This window comes from Styela clava, chromosome 7, assembly GCF_964204865.1.
Source record: "Styela clava chromosome 7, kaStyClav1.hap1.2, whole genome shotgun sequence".
NCBI lineage: Eukaryota > Metazoa > Chordata > Ascidiacea > Stolidobranchia > Styelidae > Styela > Styela clava.
In genome coordinates, this window is record NC_135256.1 from 9,455,528 (window position 1) to 9,474,539 (window position 19,012).

Here is a 19,012-nt window from a genome sequence, read left to right on the forward strand (position 1 = left end):
CAAAATCGGTCAATATGGCTCATTAAAATGTTGTCAGGGATTTTTTCGTTCCAGATATGGTTACCTCAAAATAGAATCAAATTAGGAAATATTCGAATCGGAACGTTCTGATTAGATTCGAAGAAAAATTCGAAACATATCTCCAGGGCAAAAAAACAACAATGCGGTTATCGGAATCAGTCACCACCCAATATTATTAAAGTTGAAAAAAAAGGTTCAGATATGAATTTTGTGTGGTGCTTCGGCACACTTCAAAGAAATTTGATGTTCCAACCCCAACCTGAGTCATGCCAAGGGCAAAAAAAGGATACTTTTATCGATATGAAACAGAATATATATATGCAGGAAATCCCGAAGAATCGTCATGGCGATTCATAGACGCAAATTTATTTAGGTATTTATTTGCTTGATCAACTTATAAATACGACGTCGCTTGCGATTCTCTTTCTATTTGGACGCAACGTTTGGACGTTAACGAAAGCGTTATCGACACAAATCAATTGTTACCAAATGCATCGGTCTCGCGTCAAGTAGGCCTACAATAATAACATATGTCACGCGCAAGCTTATTCAGCGTCTACCGACTTACTGTGATGACTGATTAATAAGGGAGGAGCATACACTTATTATGCAGGGTTCACAAAAAGTTTGTTTACAGTGCTACTTGCGGACAAGTCGGCAAAATCAAAGGAGTTTGCGATGCGACAAAGACAATGTCGGTCTCTCGTTTCTTATCTGTGCAATTTGTTGATACCATCACAGTTACTTCAGCGTAGTGCGGTGGTAAAGTAAAGTTACTTTCTAGAAGACATAGGCATACAATGAGCGACCGCTCCCGACGCTTCACAGGACCAAGATTGCCAAATGATGCCCAGCTGTGCAGGCAATTACAACGGTTTCGAATAAACTCACCCGAAACGCTAAGATTTCCTGGTTCTGGAAATACTACCAATGTGCCATTGCCCCCAACTCATGTTTACAGAGGACCGCGGAGTACCCGAGCTAGATTCTTTGAAGCTCCTAGCAACAGGTATGCACAGTATATAGATGTTGAATGTCTTAATAAATATATGTTTATTTTACAACCAACGTCCTCAACATGGTGTTTGAGGGATCTATGTCGTCACAGAAGTGCTTAAACTTTGTTGCCCCACGTGTTGCATTTTATTTTGACGTCACGAAAGGTGGTGTTTCACCGCCTAGCTAAGTAACATTCGATTACCCGCTAAGTTAGCGAAATTAGTAAGAACGGAAGTTTTGGTAACCGCAATATTTGAAGTCAAAACTTAGGTTAATAGCCTTTTGTCGGAGTGATTACCGAATCCAATACTCGATTTGAATAGTGATTAGAATAGATACCGTGAATCTTATAAATAGAAGTACCGTATTTCCCGGCGAATAAGTCGCTTTTTTAAGACCCAAATTTTTGGCCTGATTTTTTTTTGAGGGGGAGGGGGGGGGTCTTATTTGGCGAGTATGATAATTTTCATTTTTTCGGAATGGGCATATTATTCAATTTGGACCTAAGATAAACAAAGAAGTGAATACGTGACCCAGATTTTCTCGATTGAAAAGCGGCATTATGAAATGCTAAAGGACGGAAAACACCATTTAAGTTTTATTTTAGGATGGCTCGTGTCAGATTAAACATCATTTTTGACATTGCAAATAGCAAAAACATTTTGTGTTCAACAACTACCGACAGGGCCTGACCGACTATGATATATGTATAATAATTAGTGTAAAGTATATTTTATTCATTTTTTGAAGTAAATTTTAGTCTGTGGGATATTATCGCCTACAACCCAACACAGCCGGATGTCATATACTCAGTATTATTCATGCCTAGTCCAACTCTAAAAGGTATTGATGGTGTTTTACAGTCAATGTTCCACAGTAATGTCGTATACCGTAAATGCTCGTTTTACCGCCCGTTCTTGATTAAGAGCCCGTTTGAATAGCCGCCCGTGTGATCAGAACATAAAAATAAATAAGGGCCGGTGCTTGAATACCCGCCCGATGTAAAAACTGATTTTCAGTGGTAGAAAACAATAGGAAATAAGGAGCGCTTTTGTCACAACGCTGTTGAATTTTTTAATTTTTTTTTTGAAAATTGAAAAAGTCGCCGATAACGCGTACGATTGCCTTTCGCTCAAATCGCCGAATGTTTTCATCGTTGTGTCGTGTTATTTAGGCCGTAAACGCCTTTACGTTGACGTTTATTGTCTCCGAATCACAAATTTTCCACAAATTTGTACCACGATAACGATGACAATTATTTTATTTTGTTACTCGCACAGAATTGACGGAATCGTGCATCCAGTGAGACTTCTTATACGTTCATCGGCGGCGAGATTCTAAAGACAAATTAATGAATAAATCCACGACCTAAATTGTTTGATTGAAAAGCGGCAATATAAAATACTGAAAACAAAACCGTAAACAAGTGTTGTTGAGGCCCGCGGCAGTCTAAAAACGCTTTTCTAGGCATTGAAAATCACAAAATTTCGTCTGCCTACGGCGCACATTATATTCGCTTATCGTCACTAGAATCGAAACACGGTAAATTGTGAGCGAGATTTACCTTGTTATCCATTACTTTTACTAAAACTGCCGTCGAAAATGTTTGTGTTAACATTGAACAAGGTTGAGAACGCGACTTTTCCCGGTTTGTGATGATGTATAAGATAATTAATCTATAAAGTACATTCGAACAAAATTTATTGTACTAAAATAAAATTTATCCGTGAGATTTTAAAGCAGAATTACGGATTTTTCGGAACGTTTTATCCTTAAAAATAATCGGAGTGGCAGCATTGCGATTGAAAGGAGTCAGTGTTACAACTTACAAGTACATCTCAAATTTGTGGAATTTGCAAAAAAAAGCAAAAATACGGATCAAAACAATATATAATCGGGCAGTTTACCACACATTTTCATGTCCGCGGAATGCCGGGGTGTTTTAGAGTGGCTCTTGTTTTGTTGACGCAACCACAGTTTAAATTGATGACAATTAAATTAATAAAGCAGGACATTTCAAATATGCCCGTACCTGTCATGGATTGATTATTTTGCACAACAGAAAATTCATTTTTCGTTGAAAAAGTCGGCTCTTTTAAACAAGTGGTATTACCGCGGCGACTGTTTGACGTGGATTTCGAGGCGATGAAGGCGGGTGAATGTGTATTTTTGATTTACTGATATAACCTACTTTATATGTATTTTCATTCTATGAAGTAAAATTGTACTATACGGATTGTATAACAGATATTAAGATTTTTCTATCGGCTATAACGAGTTCGCAAGATGGCAAAAATACGTATCAAAATTAAATACATCAGGCAGCTCATCTCATATTTTTATGTCCACAGATTGCCGTGATATTTTAGAGAAATAATGGTTTTATTTTGACGTAAGAAGTCGCAACCGCTAGTGGTTACGTTGGACACAATTAAATTAATATATAAGGACATTTTAGAATTTCGTAGTTGTCATTGATTAATTAATTTGGGCAACAGAAAAATCATTACACGCTGAAAAGGCGGCTCTTTTAACGAGCACGTAATCGCCGTGACTGTTACACACGGTAATTGGAATTTCCGATTTTGAAACCCCTCCCTTTTGAAAGTCCTGGCTGCGCGCCTGATTACGTAACACCATGGTTCTCAAACTGGGCGTTGCAAAACTTTTCTTCTTTTGCGGATTTGTACCTGCGGTGCGTGGAAAAAGTCGAAATTTTCTTTATTCTCGTTTAAATCATACTTGAGAACTGGAAATAACAATATATATATTAATTATTGTAACGATCGAAAATAACAAGCGCCGTGCTTAAATGAGGGCCGGTTTGAATAGGGGCCCGGTTAGTGAGTTGGTTGAGAAAAATATGGGCCCGGGCTACAAAACGAACAAATACGGTATTTCACGAAAAAAAGACTCCAGCCGTGACGTAAAGTGCGAATCGTATAAATAGCGTTGATTTCAAAATCGCCAATCAGATGTGTGAAATTGTTGACGCGACTATAACATTAACTCCTTTATAACGACCTATTATTGGTTTAGCATGTATTTTCAGTCATACATATCATCCTTGGCGCTGTGATGTTTTGATAAATATGATTACGACTGCACCATACTTGGCAGAGGTATCGAGATTTTTTAAACGTGAAAAAAACGTAAAATTAATGGTAATTTTCACACGTAACGGCGTGCATTAGAATGTTTATGTCCTTCTACGCGCATTTCCGTCGGAAAAAGTAACATTTTTTGCAGTGAGGGGGGCGTGTGCAGTAATGATTTGAGGTGTGGTGACGTCATCAAAATTGTCAATTGAAGCCTTGAACTTGAAAATTCTGTAAATACAATCGTGAATTTTAGAGTAACCATTCTTGCTATAATAGTGTTTTGGTGTTGTTCTGTTGGAAAATAACACAAGAAAACGTTGAAATAAAAATTAATTAATTAGGAATAATTATTAACCCTCTACTAGACACAGAATCTCGCAAGTTCAATAGAAATTTTGGAATTTTGGCGTAGAAAATTTTTTTTTAGAGGAGTGCCGTTTCCTTTCTGGAGATTTCGAGATGATGAATATGTATGTTTGATATATATATATATATACACTTTATATGTATATTTATTTTCCTTGATTTAAATTGTATACTTTCCGGGATTTTATAGCATATCTTAGGATTTTTATAATGGCGATAACGAATTCGCAAGTAGGGATTTGTTCAAAAAGAAATGTTTTAAAACAATTTTTTTTTGCCTGTTTTGTTCAAAATGGCTGTACTATTTGATTTTTTTGTATTAAATAGATTGAAGAAAAATGGATGTAAAATATTGCCAAGCGCTTCTTATTTGCCACAAATATCGATAGAGTCTCATGCACACCTTCTCAAGCTGTAGTTCAGTGGTTGGCGCAGTGGGACGCAGAACGACCCTGCTGCGATCAAACCACCTTGCGAAAATTAAAATGCGATCGAATAAATTTGTTTGTATAACTTCGAAGGGCTCTATCACCTCAACCTTAAAAACAAAGTATGCTAAGCATAAATTAACCGAACAGTATTAACCATATTTATGCCTTCATTTTATGGAAAAAGTGTCAATATGTCAATTTTTCTTACTCAAAACATCACTCTGATATCTCGGCTAAACATTCCGGGTAAAATCTTATGACTCTGGTGTAGATACAAACGTGGCGATGATTGTACGCAATAGAAGTAAAAGTCAAAATAAAAAAATTTTACTTATATTTTTGAAATTATAATTCTGGCTGCATGTGCAGTTATGGCCTAGTTTCGTGGCGATGCAAGGGGTATTTCAATAAAAAATACAAAAAATACAGAAAAAATTTGAATTAAAAAAATCCCTTGTTTTAAAACACAATGTTTTTTTAGAATTGATAAAAACAAAACCCTATTCGCAAGAGCGCAAAAATATGTATCGAAACTAAATATATTCAGGCAGTTTATCTCACATTATTATGTCCACAGATTGCCGTGTTAGTCGAGCACAATTAAATTAAAATTGAAAGACAGATTGAATTCCCGTAGTTGTCTTGGATTGAATATTACGCTACAAGAAAATGTCATTATGGGTTATTTTAACGAATGCGCAAACACCTCGACCGCTCAGAAGCCGCTGCAAGGTAATTTGAGATTCCGATTTTACTGCCGTCTTATTGGGAGGTTATATGCAAAAACCCATTTTTTCAGGCTTAAAAGCGGGTCTCGTCTTATTTACCGGGTAGATTTATTCGCCAGGAAATACGGTTATTATTTCAATGAGCAAATGTCTTTTAGTTGGTGTCCACAGAACCTGACTATCTTTTTGTAGTACCTTATAAGCCATTTTAATGCAATATGTTTAATCTGACTTGTATTTATAGACCTATATTTATGATTCCACCTCAATCCTTATACACTAGTGTAGTAAGTTACGCATGGGAAGATTCCAGTTCTTCCGAGAACAGTAGCTCCTTTAATATAAATAGAGGGTTTACAGAACACCAAGAAAAACAGGGTATTCAACAAGATCCAATATATATACTACAGAACTGACTGACTGGTATTTGAATCGAAAGTTAATGGAATTTCCGAATATCGGTATTAGCAAATCTTGGCGATATCGACCAGAAAAGAAATATGATATCGGTTTACAATTAATATTTTTTATATGTCTATTTCACAGCTCTTTAAATCGCTTTGGCAATTCAGCAAGATGGAGAAATTTCGGAATGAGAATGGCGGCCTCTGTCCATTCACTCCCACAGACCCAGCAATTGTATCAAAATAGACATCGATTCCATTCTGACAGGAACTTGTCATCCAGCAGTTCTCAAGTGCATCGTTTGGGATATGCAGAATTTGCGGTAGGGACTTATTAGTATTATGGCAATTAGTATTCTAGTACAGTAGCCAAGACAACGGCTGGATCATGTCGCGAATCACGGCCTCTCTTCCCGTTCATGTCCCGGTGAAGGGCATAGGCAGCTTCCGTTAGTGACTTTGCGAAATATGTAGTAGTAGTATTTTGCATATTTATTCCGGGGAGAGGAAAGCGACAGGATGGTCTAATCATGTGGCGATGCACGACCTCCCTCTTGGCTGCCACTTCATGTCAGGTATAATGGCATAGGCAGCTGCATAATTTTTCATTTTTTTTTTGGGGGGGGGGGGTTATATTATGTATTCATATTATAAATTTATTTGTCTTCACCTGACAAATAAAACGGTACGACTGGCTTGGTAGTCAGCCTAATTCAACAACTCAACACCTCTACCATTCATTATTCACATCAAATATAACGACCTATAAGTTCATTCGTCGCTTTCCGACGGCTAAGCTAGAAACTATGCCGCTTATTTCACGTCTTCGACCATTTCACGCTGACAATCAAGAACACACAAAATCTGAAAAGCGATGCAAAGTTACCGCTCAGGGCAACCATGTCTTGACCCTTCTCGTGCATAAATGCTACGGTGCTTTTCATCGCGCTGCGCACACTTTGGTAGTCTTGAGCTGTCAATAAAAGCCCCAGCAAACAACATTTGTGCCGAATTTCGGAACTTGCAGACGCGCTTCAAGTACTTCGATGTCGAAGTTATCCAAGATATGCAACCGACTTACCTCGGTTCGTTTGGGGCTGGGTAGTAAGCCAAAAAACGCCGCGTTTTCGTGAATTGTTCTCGAATAGAAAAATAAAGTGATGGAAGGGCGTGTGAGTTGGTGTATCACTTCAAATGCTAGAAAATCTGAAAAGGTAGGTTGTGAATTTCGGGGGCTAATGGCTACACCTACGGTCGGTCATGGGAATAGTTAACAAGTTATTTGTTCCACATGCATGGGTTGAGTCCAGAAATTCTTCCGTGCCGAATTACCTGTCCTCACGGGATGCGAATCCGCAAGGGTAATATGCGAGGGCACGCGTGCCCATCACTTGTTGGCATGATGCGCAGCACTTCCGACACATGTCACATATTACTATGTATGCGTATGGAATGAAGCTTGGTGCCAGGGAGAGAATATTTGTTTGATAACAATTGCGCGCATAACATATATATATATAGGGGTTGTCCAAAATGAATCAAATATTCGAATGTATTCAAACAATAATTCCGAATGATAGCCACTTTTCGCCGTAAACACAGTGTTCCGTTTTCGCGGGAATCTTCAAAAGAGTTGCGCTTTGTCACGTATTATAATGTCGGGGAAATGGACTCGGAACTTTGATTGTTTATATTCTGTGCGAGCGTGCGTTGCATATTTTTGCGACACCTTTGCACGGTTGCCTGTTGGAAATTGCCGCCATACCCATACAAGACTTCTAATTTACACATTCATTCCCATTGCGTCGAAAAATTGAAAACAAATTAAAGCCGTAATTGTTACGATACCCAATAAATTGTCGAAAGTTGAAAAAACAAGTCGATTTATTAGAAAAAATATTTAATACCTTTCCCGCTTTTTGGCAAATATTTTTGACGATGATAGTTTCGACTTTTTACTAGGATGATTTCCTGGTGTGCAAAATATTCAAATCCATGACCGATACCATCATTCAAAATTATTATGCCCTATTAATTTAATTTTGTTCAACGTAACTCATGGTTGCGTCGACAATCTGTGGAAAATAAAATAAAATGTGTAGTAAACTACACGATATTATTAATTTTTGATTTCTATTTTCGTATTCACAAAATAATAAAAGTAATAATACTCTAAAATAATACGGGAATTTGTGAAAAACTGCCAGATTTACCAACATTTGCGCAGCACAAAATCATCCTAGTAAAAAGCCCATTATCCAAATTATTTGCCAAAAAGCGTGATAAGGTAGGGTTACCATATTTTTGTGACTTCAAAGCGGGACGCCTCCAAAGACAACGACCCCTTAACTGTTATTTTGTTACTTTACATTTTCCGATTTTACTACATAGGGCTACTTTTTAAACCATCCCGACTGTCTTCATTGGCCATATTGTCATCGAGAGTTCATGCGCATATTCTCTGTCCAAATATCGGGTTCAGTTCGAATAATAGAAAGGAATTGACGTTAACGATACAAATAATTCGAATTTCGATTTTTTTATGTACAGCAAAAGGAAGAAAGAATAATAAAATAGCCTGGCGTTTTCAAGCATTGAGAATTTATTTATTCGCCCAATCACGCTTTTATGTAGATAACACCTTCTTCAAAAGACGTTGTTCAATGTTACATGTGATACGTTCGCTGACAATGTTAGCGGGAAACAACGAAACAAACAAAATAACGCATCCGCTTTCAGCAAGTAGGCTAGCGCTGCGCTACACAGCAAAAACAGTAACGAGAACATGTTAATTGGTAATGTTCGTGTATCATGCTGAATGGCTGAACGTCAAAGCGGGATGTTTGGCTGACTTGTCGGGACGGCGGGACAAGACGCTAAAAAGCGGGACTGTCCCGCCTAAAGCGGGACGTATGGTAAGCCTAGTGATAAGGTATAAATAAGTTTTTCCGACTTGTGACAATTTTTTCGCGAGTACGAAAATATGAATCAAAAATTAATTTTATTCGGGCACAATACCACGGCAATCTGTGGATATAAATTGTGTGGTAAACTGCGCGGTTATTATTAATTTTTGATTCCTAATTTCGTATTAACAAAATACAACGGCGATCTGTGGACTTAATATGTGTGGTGAATTGCCCGATTATAATCAAGTTTTGATTCGCATTTTCGTACCTACTAAAACATGAAAAGCAATAGCCTACCACTCTAAAATATCACGGCAATCTGCGGACATAAAATGTCTGGTAAAGAGCCAGATTGTAGATAACAGTTATTCCATTGTTTGTTGTATGCGAATTCCTTCATACACTAAGTTAAGCTTCCATTACTTGATTTTATTTTCGAATGTTATGTATATAGTGAACTATTGGTATTGGCCATCCCTGAATTATTTTCCTGTTTGTTGCAATTATGAGTTACTATGCTTTTATGATAGTATCCAATAACTTTTTCTATGAAATTATGTTTCAGCAGACGACATCAGGGTATTGTGGTTATGGGAATCCTCCCATGTGGTGTGCTTTTTGTAAAAGTAACAAAGAACCACGACATGTCTATTCATCTCATTGGCTAAAGGATGCAAATGGGAGAATCGCTTGTCCTATTCTCAGAAGGTACTCATTTTTGTGAATATTTAGTTATGCTCGTTAATTGTGATCGTTAATGTATACGCTATGCCTTTTAAAAATTCTAAACATGTAGGCCCAAAGAATAAAAGCAAATGGTCAACTCTTATCCTTCATCTCTGCTTGAATTTCCTTCGAAATAGTAAAAAATCACTCATGTTCGCTCACGTCGGTACAACAAATGAATAAACGGCAGTTCGCGAAATTGACGGAAGTAGCGTCAACCGCTATTGTTACGTAACAAGGTAGACACTACGTACCAGAAAGTAAACGAAATAGAAAGATTTATTATAAATACAATATATTAAATCAATCACATGTTAGTTATGTTAAACAAAATTCATTAAATGTTCGGGGCGCACTAGTGAAGACCGCTGGATCAAACGATAAATGCTGTTTTACCCAACACCAGTTTGGTCCACAAAGTGGTTCACTTATCCGCTGCTCTTCACGGTCTTCTACACATCAAACTCGGCGGTTGGAGCAGCGTGCTGAGCATTAGGAATACGCTTGCTATCGCATAATCATGCACGTGAGGATTCCTACCGTATGGTGGTTCGCTTAACCTCTGGCCGATCACGGCCTCCTCCACCGTGGCTATAAGATAAGTCTTTCCCCCGGGATAAATATGAAAATCCTAAAACATGAAAGGCCACACGTCTGATTAATCAACCGAATACTCCCATTTCTTACTAAGAGGCGTTGGTTCGTCATATCATTGAGAATACAAGCAAAAATCTTATTTCAAGCATTTTATACTTGTTATTAGGTACAGATGCAAGCATTGTGGTGCAACAGGAGATAAAGCACACACAGACTCGTACTGCCCAACAATCGCACAAGACAAAAGGAGCATGAAGTCGGTCCTAACGACGTTGAAGACATCATCAGGAAAATACCGCAAATAAGACTACAACACCTTTAGCATTTTTCACATATATCTTACTTTAATCTCTCCCCGCATTACTACGACCAGTTGTGTCTAAAAACAAAAAGGTCTCACTCTCGTGTTCGATAATCTCCACCAATCACAACAGTCCATCTACTAATCGCGTACCCCACATGGACTGGTAACCCGACCAGAGGCTTCCAGGGTTCATCACTCAATTAAGTCGTCTAATCGGGTTTCCTCTTCCCTGGATAAATATGTAAATCCTATTCTACCAGAATGATCCAAATGATAGCCGCTCTAATTTTCCTCAAATTTACCAGATGTTGTCAAGCAAAGGGTAAATCAAATTGTTAATGGTATTAGTATTACCTACAATAACTTTTTTAACTAACATTTTTCAAGTGTCTGTCTATCTTTAATTTAACTTACTATAGTCAAATTTCACTTTTCGTTCATTATATTCTGTGCATTTCTGAGTATATTCAATCATTCACTGCATATCTTCAAAAGCAAAGCATTAAAAAATTTGCTTAATTAATGATTTTCAATTCTAACATTACTGTAACTCTTCACATTTGCAAATTGAATACATCAACACTTAAAAGGGCAAGAATGTTCCTGTGGAAGCTATTTTACCATACATTACCAGGTTATTCCACCTGACCTAGGTGTAAAAGAAAAAATAGAAATGCACATTTGGAAAGAAGCATTGACTGGTAACTGAAATATAACCTCGCTTCCAACTTAGGTAGCAGCAAACATGAAATGTTGTTTCCCTAAACAGTCAAGTAAAACATAACATGATTGGTCAAACAATGAAAGTAGTAAACAATGCTGACTGGTACAATGAGGAGGAATCTTGAATGGCAAAATGAATACAGGAACCCCATATGGGAGAGAATACATAAAACGAACAGATACTATGAATCGCCATATAAAATCTCAACATTTGCAGGCAAATTATTGTTACAAGAGTGGTAATTTACTTTAAGCCATGTTGATACAGTAATGAAGTCGTTCAGACAGGACATATTTAGTGATTAGTTGTGGAGAGCCTCGCCCAATGGCGAAAAATGAAATTATTTCTTAACCATCAAATCTGTTCGGATTCTGCAAAGAGGGACACAACAAATGACAACTTTCGAGGAAACCAAATGAACTAGTAAAAATAAACAGTATTCATTTCATTGGGCCTTTTTCTTTTGTGATAGGGACCGATGTAGCTCCATGACCTTTATTTCAAAGCTATCCATGAGTTGGCCATTCTCATCAAAATATTCTCCAGCAGATTTTGTCAGTTCTGCTTTTCGCTCTTCACCTTGTGGGTCTTTAACGACTATTTGCAGTGTGTAGTTTTCATCATACCTGTTATTTACATATCTCATGTAGTTTAATCAAGAAATTCTGATATCATAATTGTATTATACACAATGATGGTTTTTAACTGAGCAACACTAAGGCTTACTCGAAATAGTTTTTATATTATAATAAGTTGATTAGTAATCAGCGGAAAAAATTGACAACATCCATTTGCACTTTTCATCACCTTTCCCAAAAAGGGCCACATATCTATCAACAAATTTGAGATAAAATTGTAATCTAACTTTATGAGAACTGTACTCGAACCTACATATTCAGAATAGACAGGAAATTAACACAACAAGAACATACAAATGTACACTAGAATGGAATATTTGGTTCTGAGATCCACTTCACTTGTTCCTACAATACAGATGTCCATCAGTTATATCTTGCAATGTATATATAATAAATACTACTCACTTCGGCATTGTCGATGATAGAGTCCAGACAATGTCTGGATCTACACCTGCTATATCCTTCTCTCTTGCAAGCAAAAATACATTCTTCTCAACAAAGTTGGCATAAGCTGTTAAGACTCCCATAAGGACGAAATATGAGACCTAAAATGTGTCAAGTGAAAACTGACATATAATGTATCAAAACTTCTATTATTATAGAGAGAAATGACCAAATGGCAGCAATATTTTAGTAAAACAATAAATAAATTATATATACTCTAAAATTCCGGAAAACAAGTCTAAGAACTTACCAATATTATAAGCTTTCAAACACAAATATTCCTCTTACTTCTGGTATTGTCCATATCCATAAATTTAGGATCTTAATATTCTATTTTTCTATCAAATTCATTTAGAATTGGACATGACTCACTGATTTACCAATTAAAAAAAGAAAAAAATTCAGAATTCTTAAAATAAATCTTTTTGAAATAAGTTAATTTCAAATTTTGTATGAACCAAATTATCAGGATATCCCCAACTGTTTTTTTCGAGTACCTAAAGCTTAATAAAAACGTGCTTACCACACAAAGTATAATAACAGGCCTTGATGCTGGGAAAGGATGAAGATAATCCCAAAGTAAGGCAAATAATGCAAATAAAACAGCAGTTGTACATATTGCCAGGCGAGTATCAATTAACTTGAAGTCTTCTTGATAACCAAGGTTGTCGAGGATTATCTGAATGCAAAATACGAATTACTAGTTCATTTTAATGAGTTTAGGTATTTGAGAGCATTGGTGATTAGAAAAAAATGTTCGCGTGGTAGACTACCGTGGTACACTTAAATTGGAATATATAAAATGTACAGGCCTCACAATTTTCTTAAAAACATGGCTGGAAGCTTGGAAATATAAATCTGAAACAATTAATTGTTTCATTATAAGATTTTAAGAAATAGACGGTCAAACTGGAAATTTAATTAAGGAAGAGAACAAACCTTTTTAGCAGCATCATCCAATGCAATTCTCACTGCATTATGGTCCCACTTTTCCACCTTGAATGGTTTTTCCTCCTATGAATATATGAATAATAAAAAGTGAGCATGGCATAATTTATACATTGTAGAATGTCAGTCAAACATTGTCGTCGTCGTGAGAATGTAGTAAGGAAAAAAAATTTTGCAAAATTTCATGCATGATCTCTGTGCAGCTGTATGCTGATTCCACGTTAACATCCATGTGATATTACAAAAACCTTGAATTGACTAACCGGGTAACGTAAATATATGATTTTATGTAGTCTACCCAAGTGTTAGAAATCAGATAGAACAATTTATCGATTGATAAATTGAGTTCTTTCGATTCAATCTTACACATTTTGGGAAAATATCGAACCCAAAATTCTGCGAGTAATTATCCAAACAACACCGTACTGCGCAGATTGCTATGCAAGAATATGTTTAGTAGGATTTAGGATAGGATTTACATATTTATCCCGGGGAGAGGAAAGCCGATAAGACGGCTTATCCATATGGCGAACCACGGCCTCTCGTCCGGTTACCATTCCAAGTCGGGTATGGGATTAGTTATATTGTTTGTTTTCGGAAGCATGGACTTGGTGGTGGAGGAAGCCGTAACCGACCAGCGGTTACGTGAACCACCCAACGACGGCGAGGAGTCCAGAAATCCTCTCGCACATAACTATCCCTACATGGGATTCGAACCTGCGAACCAACGCAGAGTAATTAGAGTTGCGGTGGCGAGCGTATTCCTAATGCTTAGCCCGTCTACAGGGGTGGTGACTCCTCTACAGCCCATGGGCCGGGGCCCATCTAATTGGGCCACATGGGCCGTGGCCCATCAAGCTATGGGCCGCGGTCCATCAAAAAAAATTCAATTATCTTGCCAAAATTTTCAATTATATTCGAACCAAAAAAAAATCGCGGGATGCCAGTATGCCACCAAACCTTTTTCTTACAATAAGCCTTTAAATAAAAATAAAGCAAAATACCAAGCTACAGAAAAGGATACACCTGAAGTTTGTGTAGTCTACCAGGTTAGGGTTAGGACAAAATTTTGTTCAGATTTTTCACATTATAGGCCTAGTTCTATTATGAGTTCGGGGAGTGGGTAGGATTTACATATTTATTAGTTTTTATTATTTTATCCCTTTACAAAAATTGATGGGCCGAGGCCGATTTCGATGGGCCGTGGCCCCGGCCCATGGGCCGTAGAGGAGTCACCACTTCCACTCTAGCCCGTTGAGCCACAGCGCCGCGCCATACGATACCGTACCATACCCATCATAATCACCCACCTGCTTGCTATCGTCGTTAGCCATTATTTCTTCAGACTATCGATACGCTGCTACAATAGAATATTCAAAATCAGGACGAGAGAACGGGAGGAACTTTCTAAAGAGTAATCTACTTGCTACAAAACAATTAAATGCACAAACATATGTCGCCGTCAGACTCCCACACCATTCATGCGTGACAGGCACGTGTCCTAAGTTCATTGAACCCGAGACATATATTGAAAAGGCGAAAAAACCTACAAAAAATAGAGGAAGGTGCATTTGCTTCGAGTCACAAACAAGGGTGCAAGTTTCAAACAAACATTTTGAGTAGGTTTTCGTATCAGAACGATTTTCTATTTTCATTAATTTTACAAATACTTAAATTTGGGAGACTCATACCTTTACAACGAAAAAAGATGGAGTAATATTTCCAAGCCATTGGAAATAAGATACGGTAACTTTAGTTAAAGGATGCAACTCCTCCATGCACATATCGACACTAGTCAACAACTGTTTTTTTTCAATAGTTCAAATTAGGGCTCAGACGTGCTAAGCGTCAGGAATACGCTTGTCCCCGCACATCTGATTACCCTGCAGGTTCGCATCCCTCGTGACTCTTTCGCGTATATAGGATAGGATAGGATTTACATATTTATCCCGGGGGAGAGGAAAGCCGATAAGACGGCTTATCCATATGGCGAACCACGGCCTCTCGTCCGGTTACCATTCCAAGTCGGGTATGGGATTAGTTTTACTGTATTGTTTGTTTTCGGAAGCATGGACTTGGTGGTGGAGGAAGCCGTAACCGACCAGCGGTTACGTGAACCACCCAACGACGGCGAGGAGTCCAGCAATCCTCTCGCACATAACCATCCCTGCATAGGATTCGAACCTGCGAACCCACGCAGAGTAATTAGAGGTGCGGTGGCGAGCGTATTCCTAACGCTTAGCCCGTTGAGCCACACCGCCGCGCCTGGTATTGGGAAGCTGGCACAGTCCACCCAAAGTGGAACTCTCACCAAACTTTTCAGAACTTCGCAAAGTGACGGACGATGGTCTTCTCCCTTCAAAATTTATCCATCCAAAAAACATACTCACCCTTCATATTTTAGTTTCCTAACTATACCCTACCTCATCGTACCCCATTTTCACAATGTGCGTTTTATCCAAGACTTGGAGCTTGTACCCCTATAGAGGACTTGCACGGGTCACGTGACCTTGTTACTGGACGGCAATAAAACAAAAACGTCCATTTGGCTCCTGTCAGTTGCAAGTCGGATTATACGTTTCCGTTTTGTTTGGCTGTTGAAAATGGTTATTTCGTATTGTTCCGCTGGCTGTACGTATAGTATAGACAACGAAATGGAACTTCAGCTATATTCCACTGTTTTCAAAAGATCCGGAACGTCGCGCAATGTGGATATCATCTATTGGCAGGACTGCTTGGTGTCAAGTCCAGAAGCCATCTTACTCGTGTTTCACTGTTTGCGGACAGCACTTCGTTGATGGTGAGTCATGATGTGCCGTTATCAATTTTTTTAAATATTCATAAGCTCCCTCATTTCAATGGAAAGCAGATGACAAACTACTGTTATTGGTAGGCTTAGGCCTACTTGCAGACTTGACTCGTGTAAGATATTAATCAATAATTGCCATAAGGTATTGTTTCCCTAGTTAGCAGGTAATCTATTAGTAATTGTTAAAATTTGAATAGATAACTAAAGTTTAATGCCAGTGCTAATGCAAAAAATAACCAGAATTTAATTGAATTCTCTATCTGAGAATACGCTCGCCACCGCATCTCTGATCCCCATGGGCAGATGGGAGTTTCACAGGTTCCAATCCCATGCGGGGATAGTTATGTGCGAGGGGACGAGGAGATTGAGCTCCTCCCACTGAGGGTGGTTCACACGACCGCTGGGCGATTACGACATACCCCACCATTAAGTCCATGCTTCTAAAACAAATAACTGGCTAACTAATCCCGACATAGAATGGTAATCGTACGATGTTGCACCTTGCAATCTGTCCCCAACCACAGATAAATTCTATCCTAAAAACTACCCACATTGGTAGGCATAGTTGCGTTTTAAATTGAAAGAACTCTTCATTAATGGTCAGAAGGTGTTGTCTGATTATTTTGGTAGTTAGCAGGTAATTTATTACTGATCTGATACACAAACTTGGCACTGTCAAATGATGATTAGTGTTTAATTTATTTTCAGGAAAAAGGGAAGATAACCCATTATCAGCTGCTTACAGGTCCCATCGATATTTGAATTTTCGCCATCCCCAGAGAAGAAGAGAATAGTTCGAAAAAGGAGGATTTTGAAGAAAGGAAAAAGGCAGGACCATTTCAACAAATTCTGTTAACTTGTATGCGTTGCAATATTAATTCGCAGTTGTTAGCATAAACATTTAATGTGTCTTTCGACTAGACCTACCACACTTAAAAAAAAACGCCCACACCCCTTTTCACTAGAACCATAATACTGTAAAATATTTGATAGAAATTACCCCCGAGGCATCATATCTTTCATTTGAAAGGGCTGTGGAGGCAGATACATTTTTTACTCTAAATTATGGAATGTTACTTCCAGGTTATCTTATCCTTGCTTATAGATATCTTGAGGTTAGTGACTCCAACTGACCCATGCATGCCACACTGAAAATTCTCTTGTGTACCCATAAAATAAGGCTGTTGGAGCCTTCAGACCTTGAAAACAGTCGAATCTGAGCACGATGGATTCATGTGAAACACATAATATGCATTTAGAGGCAAAAATATCCCATCCTGAGCAGCACCGATCCACAACATCCTGCCTATGGAATCAAAACATTAGACAAATTGGTGTACTGTGCGCATTCACAAATTTTTGCGAATCAAGTGTGCCTTTTGACTAAAGAAATTGTTTTTTGAAAATACATTTTTGATGTGCTTTATTTTTCAAATATAATTTATAATTACTGTAAAGTGTGTGATACATTTGGTACCATGAATACTATTTGCAAATTAGCTTGGGTTACACCCCTCTCAAATAAAAGTTTAGACTCTTAAGTCGTATCTCATAATATTCTTTAAACAAAAGGTTGCGGCTAGCTGGCTACCCATCAGAATTTCCTTTCAGATCACAAAGTCGCAATATTACGCCTCGCTTAAGTTTCATTGGCAACTGTATCTGGTTGTAGTATCGGTGTCCATCGTTAGACTGAAACCTTCACGACCAGACCCACCGAAACAATTTTTTTTTCTTGATAGGGTCGTCTTGAAGTTGATTTCGTTAAAGCACAATGGACACTTTATCTCCACCAATCCACAGTAATGACAAGTTACTTTGTCATTACGATAAGCATCAATAAATGGATACTGAGGATGTATTATCAAGTCACGCAAGCTGAGGTCTTGTGCCACTGTGGTCTTGTTGCAACTTATACTTTGCCATCCATCTATTCCATGGTCGCACCCATATCTGTAAGATAATGGATACAGATAAGAGTTTTCATAAAATCTAACGATCAAGGAGTGTGAAATTTAGGGCTGGGCATTTCGATTTCAGAATCGAATCGAATAATTTTTTCGAATCGAATCTCGAATACTTGAAAATATAAAATTGTAAGCGACTTTATCATAGTAATTGGTCCTCTCAACAAATGAATTATTGAAGACATAGAATAAATCACTCAGATAGATTACTGAGCGTTCACACAGAATAACAAACACGTTTTATCAATAACTCACTACAGAAAATAGTTATATGTTAGAATTTCGTTGAAAAAATATGACTTCAATGAAAAAAAAATTGGGGAATTCACCTCGACCATTAGCGGAAAGATAAAAACAAGATGGCGGCGATTCGAAATTCCAGTCTGAACCGATTCGAATAATTTACTATTCGATTCGAATGGAAATGCCCAGCCCGGGTAAAATTTATGTCCATATCCCACCACAGCCACTAGTCGTAAATGAATTTGATTCCGGGTAGGTAGCATATCTTTTTTACCAATGACAATAAAAAGACATTTTGAATCAGTTGTACAAGCACCATTAGGATAGGATTTATCTGGGGGGGGGGGGGGGGAGCCAGTTATTTGTTTTCAGAAGCATGGACTTGGATGGTGGGGAATGGTCGTAACCGATCAGCGGCCATGTGAACCACCCTCGGTGGGAGTGGAGCTGCAATCCTCTAGCACATAACTATCCCCGCATGGGATTGAAACCTGTGAAACTACCAGGGTGATCAGAGATGCGGTGGCGAGCGTATTCCTAGATGGCGAATTAAATTGAATTCTGGTTATTTTTTGCATGACCAGTGGTGTTAAACTTTAGTTATATATTCAACCTTTCACACCTAGTAATAGATTACCTGCTAATCAGGAAAC

The 19,012-nt window shown here is 37.9% G+C and overlaps 2 protein-coding genes and 1 long non-coding RNA gene across 3 annotated transcripts; 2 read left to right on the plus strand and 1 right to left on the minus strand.

Moving 5' to 3' along the window:
* The first annotated feature begins 592 nt into the window (after positions 1-592).
* Positions 593-10,918, plus strand: LOC120329088 (uncharacterized). The gene is made up of 4 exons (XM_039395708.2): positions 593-1,030; positions 6,193-6,373; positions 9,528-9,667; positions 10,449-10,918. The coding sequence occupies exons 1-4, from the start codon at positions 822-824 to the stop codon at positions 10,585-10,587; spliced, it is 669 nt and encodes a 222-aa protein (XP_039251642.2). The 5' UTR covers positions 593-821; the 3' UTR covers positions 10,588-10,918.
* Positions 10,919-11,010: 92 nt separating this feature from the next.
* Positions 11,011-14,826, minus strand: LOC120329090 (signal peptidase complex subunit 2-like). Its single transcript, XM_039395710.2, has 5 exons — positions 14,651-14,826; positions 13,332-13,406; positions 12,916-13,071; positions 12,354-12,493; positions 11,011-11,936 (listed from the first exon to the last, which is right to left on the minus strand). Exons 1-5 carry the CDS (start codon positions 14,672-14,674, stop codon positions 11,756-11,758), a joined length of 576 nt encoding a protein of 191 aa, XP_039251644.1. The 5' UTR covers positions 14,675-14,826; the 3' UTR covers positions 11,011-11,755.
* Positions 14,827-15,824: 998 nt separating this feature from the next.
* Positions 15,825-16,993, plus strand: LOC144425224 (uncharacterized). Its single transcript, XR_013477385.1, has 2 exons — positions 15,825-16,140; positions 16,858-16,993. It is a non-coding gene; the product is annotated as an uncharacterized LOC144425224 (long non-coding RNA).
* The last annotated feature ends 2,019 nt before the right edge of the window (positions 16,994-19,012 follow it).

Coding starts and splice junctions, on each gene's coding strand:
- LOC120329088 (XM_039395708.2), top strand. CDS start 822: ATGAGCGACCGCTCCCGACGCTTCACAGGACCAAGATTGCCAAATGAT. Junction 1,031..6,192: donor TTTGAAGCTCCTAGCAACAG/GTATGCACAGTA, acceptor TCTATTTCACAG/CTCTTTAAATCGCTTTGGCA. Junction 9,668..10,448: donor GCTTGTCCTATTCTCAGAAG/GTACTCATTTTT, acceptor ACTTGTTATTAG/GTACAGATGCAAGCATTGTG.
- LOC120329090 (XM_039395710.2), bottom strand. CDS start 14,674: ATGGCTAACGACGATAGCAAGCAG. Junction 13,407..14,650: donor CTAACGACGATAGCAAGCAG/GTGGGTGATTAT, acceptor ATATATTCATAG/GAGGAAAAACCATTCAAGGT. Junction 13,072..13,331: donor TGGATGATGCTGCTAAAAAG/GTTTGTTCTCTT, acceptor TTTTGCATTCAG/ATAATCCTCGACAACCTTGG.